A 7,311-nucleotide genomic window follows, 5' to 3' on the forward strand; every position below is an offset into this window, starting at 1 on the left:
AGCTGAGGGTAGGGGCGGGAGCTGAAGACAACAGAGGTGAGGAGTAGCTGTAGATCCTTGAAGATGTTTGCCAGAAACCCCTCTACTAGAGCAGCACATCCAGGGAGGTCAAGGAAGAAAGCAACAAAAATGAGCAGCATGTTGTATGGACTGAGGACAGAATGAGATGTATGTTCGGTAGGTCCCAGGGGAGGTGACTGCAGTATCAAGGGGAAAGCACTAGGGAACTCAATGAGAAATTAAACTGTAGGGATGGAAAAAGAGACTGGGAGAAGTGGAGAAGGAAGAAGCAGAAGGAGTTTGGCAGGGGCTGGGGGTGTGGAGAAAAAGGACTCAAAAATACCCACCCAGGCAAACACCACTGAGTGAGAGGGAACTGTGGTAGAAAGCCACCTTTGTTTCCCTCCCAAAAACTCAGCTCTGTGACAATTTTAATTAGGATGGACGCAGCCGAGAGACACATCTTTACCCTATCTCTTTAGGTAACCTGAGCTGGATACATTCCTAAGGGAGGGGGGAAACCTGCTCTCTCTGCCATGACTGGTGTCACATACCTGGGTGAGGGACTTCCCTCCTGGTGGGCTAGAGTCTGCCTGGCAACTAGGGATGTATTTCAAATTGGTTGGCTGACGGCCAACAGGTGCTGGCCTCCATTGGACCAGGTAAATGAGGTCACAAGGGCTATATAAGTTAGGGCCTGCCGGGGAGGAGGGGCAGCAGCCATGAGGGATACTCAGGAACAAAGAAGAGCTGGACCATCTGAAACTTGCCCTCTCTCTCTCAAAACTCATGATCAAGGAACTGCCTGCCTCCAGAGGGAATCTCCAACAGCCTCTGGATGATACTTGTGAATAAGCTAACTGAGACCCAACTAGATATATAGCTTGCAGTAACTCAGGTGCGAGATCAAAGGCTACCCCAGCCACAGGAGTTTGCTCTATGGGATTTCTCTGATATTGCTCTACCCTGTACCCTATTCTAACCCTACCCTCTGTAACCAATAAAGTTCTCCTTTGTACCTAGTGTGGGAGACTTATTGGGAGTGGGTCTAGATTATGCCTTGGGGTCCCCTTGGTTTGGCTGACTAAGGGAGACCACTATATGTGCTTCTGACTGAGGAAAGCATCCCGACTTCTTGAAGTGAATAGAGTTCCCTTGAGGGCTACTAGGCCTGTGTTTCCAAGAGTGTGCAGAGCCCAAATTAAGTCCAGAGCTCTGGGTGGTGGCAGTGGAAACCCCAGGCTAGCGGGTGTGCTCCAGGAAGGGGGTCGGACGGAGGTGAGGCACCCCAGGGAGGACACTCGGAGCCTGGAAGGTGGTCGGGCACAGGGAGGTGGGTGGCTCCATGCAGGAGCGCCCCCTACTGACCCGACACAGAGACCACAGCCAGTGCGGGGCCTTCATCTGGTATCTCTGGTCCCAGGCTGAGCACATTTACACCAGCTGCTGCTTTGCATGTTTCCACCCCAGGGACCTTCCCCTCCTGCTCGGAGCAGATACAAATGGGGAGCGTTGGTGCTTGATCGGTTTATAGCACTCAGCTGAGAAGCATCGGGATGAAGTCTCACGCTCGGCTCCTCTGGCTCGTCCTGCTCTGGATTCAGGGTAAGAACAGCAACAGCCCAGGGAGACTTTTAAGACCCTTGGAAAGCCTGATGAGGCCCGAAGCAGTGGTGACTTTGACTCAGGTCTCTGGCTGTGGGGCACAATCAATATATCCCGTAAATAGGTGGTTTTCATTCACTGATCGAGAGACGCTGGAAACAGCAATGCCTGAATGCATGTTCAGCAACTAAATAGTATAAAGGAAAAGAGAGCAATGCAGCAACAATCACATTTATTTTGTTCCTATTCCCTAACATTTGGTCTATTTGAATTCTCTCCCCCACACAGGCTCCAGCGGGGACATTGTGATGAACCAGACTCCAGAGTCCCTGGCAGTGTCGCCAGGAGACACCGCCACCATCACCTGCAAAGCCGTTACATACAGTGGTAGCAACATAGCCTGGTACCAACAGAAATCAGGACAACCTCCTAAGCTTCTTATCTACAGCACAAACTCGCGGCCCTCCGGGATCCCCGACCGGTTCAGTGGCAGTAGGTCGGGCAGTGACTACACTCTCACCATCAGCCGGGTGGAAGTAGGCGATGCTGGCGACTATTACTGTCAACAGTATAGCAGTTCCCCTCTCACACAGTGATACAGGCCATGACAAATACCTCCCTGCTGGGTTCAGCTTCTCTTGCTCACTCAAACAGCTGCTTCCTGCACACACTCACTGCCTCACACCAGTTACTTCTCGCTCATATGGCAGGATCTGCCAGCCTGTGAGCACTTTGTCCTACGCATTACTCTCTCACTCAGTTCATTGACTCCAGCCATGTTGTGTTCTGGCTCATTGCACGGCACTCAGCACTTCCTCCCTCTGTCTAAGGCATTTTGGCTCTATAAGATGATACCAAATCCCCCAGACCTTAACTTATGGCTAGAAAATGGACTATAGAGGTTTGCTTTTGGTAACTGGCTCACAGGTAAAGTAGATATGCATTAAAATAATGGTCCAGGGCAACAGCAATGGTTAATTGATTTCTAAAAGACAGTCTGTGACAAAGTTTCTTCATGGCCTACTTTGTGTGAGACTCATGACTCAACGGTACATGGCTCAAGCTGGGAATTGAAGCCATGTACCACTCGGTTCCATAACATGAGATAAGGTGGCACCAGGTCTCAGTACCCAACTGTAGGACCCTTGGGCTTTCCAGCTTTGGGGGAACAGACCAAATTAGGAGAAGACTGATAAAGCCCAAATTAGGATGTGTGCATGTGATGGGTTTGTGAAACAAAGAATGATGCTGACAGGACAAAACATGGACAGTATGATGACCACAGAGTGAGACCAGTTAGTGATGGCCAGACATTAAGAGTCATCAGGATGGGGAAAGAATACAGAATAAGGGATTGCAGAGAAGCAAAGGGTCCCCAGGAGGGGAACCCAAGGCCACCCTGGAGAGAGGGCATACCACCAGCCCGTCTCACCCACCCCACTGGGGGCAGCGGGGCTCGGCCTCTGACCTCCAGGCTGCTGACATCTGACATTCAAGAGAGAACCTGAGAGTGAAATTTACACGCTGCCCAGACGTACCTCGACTGTGATGCCAGCCCTAGGACTGGTAGATATGGAATTGTTTTCATTACTCTTATCAACCACAAGCCTACTCCTCTCCTGCTGGTTTTCCTCAAAGAAATGTGTCCCACAGAAACATTCGGACCCCACGAATAACATTACATGCACTAACCGCCCAGTTTGCTACAGACAAGTGTTGACCTATGTTATAGCAAAAGCAAAGCTTTCTTGCACTATCAACTGCCTAAATGCATCATGAGGCTCCTTCAAATATTGATTAACTCTCAGTGGGTGCATCTACACGTCACCCTACAGTGACATTGTGAAGAACTATGTCACCACACGGTGCACTATGGTGACATGGAGATCACATGGGTCTACACACGATTGCCATCTACTTCCCCGTAGTGGCGTGCTCCCCATGTATAGCAAACAGATATGGTGATGTAGAAGGAAAATCTTCCCATGAGCCACTGATATGGTGCAGTACGAGCGGTTACTGCATTGTGTTTTAGTACTTCCTTTTGGAAGTACTAAAACACAGAGTAGTAACAACAACAGCATATGGCAACGTGCAGACAGTTGATCCGTGATAGACGACCAGGCACTTGTGGTTGCATCCAGGAGAGGGCAGTAACACCCTAGCACTGCCGGGTTGACAATTAGGCATGTGTTGCATTTCAAGCATTTCATTGCTTCCCCTCCACCCCCTACTAAACAATCTGAAATGATACACACTGTCAAATCTCTGCACAGAAACTACAATTATCCTGGATGAAATCCTTCCCCTAGTGGCACTAGTGACTGTCTCAGAGCAACAGATGGAATCTGAACTGCCAGAGGGAACAAGTTTGGCTGCCGGAGCCTGGTCGCAGCAAAGCCGTTCCCTAAAATTGCAGTTAAATGACTGGAAAGAGCTCTAGGTGCTCAGCTATTCCAGTGCTGCAGGCCACCAACATGTACAAAGACTTTATAGTATTACCAGTGGTGCACATTCTTCTCTGACCTGGGGGAAATGTTGTTTCCATTAAAGATGACCTACCCAAAGCCAGGGATTAAATACAATATTCTCCAATTTCTCCAAATCAGAAGAATTGTAAGAGAAATAAGCACCTTGTACATATCCACTTCTTACCCAAATGACCCTGAAAATCTTCATCAGTAGACACAGTATTACATTACACTTAGTGCTACGTGGTTTTTGCTCATAAATTCCAGATCTTTTATGAAGCACAACATGGAATCATAGAATGATTACTCTTATCAACCACAAGCCTTAAAAGATGCACCAATCCGGCCTGGGAAAACCTATGATTTGGGATGAGTATCAACTGCCCCTTCCCAGTTCAGAAGCACAGTCCCCATCTCATGAGACTGGACAGTCTGCTGAAATCCTGCCACCATCCAACAACTGATGGACTCTGCCCCACCAGGACGAGCAGGTCTGGCAGCAGGAGCCCAGATACCAGGACAAACCCCCATAACACTGCAGTTAGACACCTGGAAGCTCAAATTCCTCGGCCCTGGGCACTGAGCTGACACACAGGAAGGGCCGTTGCCTGCTTTCAGCTGAGCGTCTCATTCTCACTGCCAGCCACGGCAGCACAAGACTCAGACAAGGGCTGCGCATGGTATCTTCCTGCACCATGGCTGAGGAAAAACACTGCTAGACACAGCAGCTGCTTTGCATGTTTCCACCCCAGGCCATTTCCCTCCTATTCAGGGCACAGATAAATGGCGCCTTCCCATGCTGCACACGCTCATGCTTGTCAGTCTGCAAGGACCAAGATGATCTCACACACGCATCTCCTCTGGCTCCTCGTGCTCGGGGTTCAGGGTAAGAATCATCCTTGGGGAGAGATGGGTTTCAAACCACATCTTGGGGTCAGGTTTAAAAATGTTATGATCTCAGCACTTGGACAATGCAAGAGGCACACAAAAAGCAAGAGACAGATGGATGAAACTGGAGACAGCAACAGACTCTCACATTTTTCCTTTTATCTTGTTTCTCATGCAGGCTCCAATGGGGACGTTGTGCTGATTCAGACTCCAGAGTCCCTGACGGTGGCTCCTCAAGACACAGTCACCATCACCTGCAATGCCGGTTCATACACTAGTAGTAGCATAGCCTGGTACCAACAGAAATCAGGGAAATCTCCTAAGCTTCTCATCCACAGCACGAGCTCCCGTGCCTCTGGGATCTCAGACCGCTTCAGCGGTGCTAGGTCAGGCAGTGACTACACTCTCACCATCAGCCGGGTTGAAGCAGGTGATGCTGGAGATTATTACTGCCAGTACCATGGTAATACCCCTCTCACAGTGATACAGACCCATACAAAAACCTCCCTGCAGGCTCCATTGATTCACTTAAGCAGCTGCTTCCTGGGGAGACTCACAGCCTCAGTGCTGTCACAACCCAAAGTTGTGATTTGTTGTTTGTGTGTGCTTCGGCAACGCTAAATTATGTTCCCGCCTAAATTGCAGCTTCTTTGCACGGTGGAGTTTTCTGCTGCAAAGAGAACCCGCATGCAAAACAGTATTCCCGTCAAGTTGTAGCCTTCTTTGCATGGTGCATTTCTTTTGCATCATAGTGATGCACGGTGCAAAGGAGTTCCCGCCATTTGTGTTTAGATTCGCGCCACATTATTGGCCGGTTCTAAATGTAGGCATACGTGGCGGCTAGCTATTGGCTTGCTAGCCGTACAAAAGGCTTGGGTAGTTTCCGCCCAAGTCGGAGAGAGAGGAAACCTGGAGAGATACAGAACTCGCCAGGAGGAGGAGACTTCGCACTGTGCGAAGATCTCCAAGTGATGTGGACCCTTGCGGACCCAACGCACCTTTCTTAAGCAGGCAACGGAGGTCTGATCAGCCTCTAGCCTCTCCCCATCACCGAGCACAATCCTAGACGTATCCCTATCCTATATACCCAATTTTTGAACCCACGGAGTCTTAACAGCTCCGGGGGACCTGGGAACCGAACAGAACCCACAGAGATTCAGCCACTCTGTGAGGAAAGAATTGCCGAACTCGCGGAGCCTAAACCACTCCGGGGTCAAAGAAATCTGCGCCTGGAAAGCTGTCCAGCCTACACCGCGACCACCTTGGGTGTAAGTAAATAATCTTTTCAATCAACCATTATGCCTCCGTAACTGATTCTAGCTCACGTGTACCTTACCGCCCTGCGGTTTTCTCTGGCCCCGTGTGCCCGGGCTGCTGGCCACAGTCCGTGTGCGCAAAGATGGGCCCCGGCTCGCACATGGCGAGGATGGGATCGGGAGCCGGCCCGCACAAGTGCAACCCACTGCTGGGCTGAAACTCGAGCCCTACTTCTCTGTCAGCGAAGAGAACTATGCGACTAACCGCCAGCACTCATCCGATAGTCAGGCAGAAGCTTTAGTGACTCCAGAATTATCCATTAAACACAAAGCAATTCATCAACTGTGGTTGCCTGTATACAAGTAGTCAACTTTACTGGGATTGCCAGAATATAAGCAGGCAGTTACCAAAAACTGAGCGCATTAACGCAACTTCTTACCACTTTACAGTCTCTCTAGGGCTGTTACTCAGGAGGTACTTTCCACAGTCGGCCCTAGTGGGTGAGCTTCCTGGGTTGTGCTGCTGTTTTAAGTCTGAAGGGTTTATCCTCCTTTACAAATTCATGCAGGCGTCTCTCTCAGAAACCCATGCAAGGGATTTGCACACAGCAAACAGGGAACAGCGAACAGCAACACTGACTTCACTTGACTTAGGCTACTTAACCCTTTAGTGACATCACCAGTATCAATGCTAGCCAAGCTTGTTATGTAATATTTCGGCTTATAGATTCCTTACAAACCTGGAATATTTTTTCTGTTATTTTCCTCTTTCCACATTAATTAGTCCCAACGCTTACCACATTATCATCTTAATTCATGGTTCTATTGTTCCATTGTTTTGGATGTTCCCTGACATTTTCCTGGGGTTAACTGTAGGCCGCAATCACTGCCAATTCTGAATTATCTCGAAAAGCCCTCTGGGAGTTTAGTCACCTTGTCATGACCAGATTCGATTTTTCTTGCTACACCCACTGCTGCCCATGGACAGAGCAGCTGGGAGTCTCTCGGGATCCAGCTCCACACCCTATACTCCAGATCACCCTCCATCTCTTCAGGAAATGAAATTTATGAGATATTTTGATCTGATTTTG

General features: G+C 49.3%; 2 gene segments (V, D, J or C); both read left to right on the top strand.

Moving 5' to 3' along the window:
• The first annotated feature begins 1,547 nt into the window (after positions 1 to 1,547).
• LOC102376008 lies at positions 1,548 to 2,201 on the top strand. The segment is given in 2 exon segments: positions 1,548 to 1,605; positions 1,894 to 2,201. Coding segments are annotated over 2 exon segments (357 nt in total).
• A 2,700-nt stretch (positions 2,202 to 4,901) lies between these two features.
• Positions 4,902 to 6,679, top strand: LOC106723169. The segment is given in 3 exon segments: positions 4,902 to 4,962; positions 5,143 to 5,444; positions 6,671 to 6,679. Coding segments are annotated over 3 exon segments (360 nt in total).
• The last annotated feature ends 632 nt before the right edge of the window (positions 6,680 to 7,311 follow it).

Source organism: Alligator sinensis, unplaced genomic scaffold (assembly GCF_000455745.1).
Source record: "Alligator sinensis unplaced genomic scaffold, ASM45574v1 scaffold1484_1, whole genome shotgun sequence".
Taxonomy (NCBI): domain Eukaryota; kingdom Metazoa; phylum Chordata; order Crocodylia; family Alligatoridae; genus Alligator; species Alligator sinensis.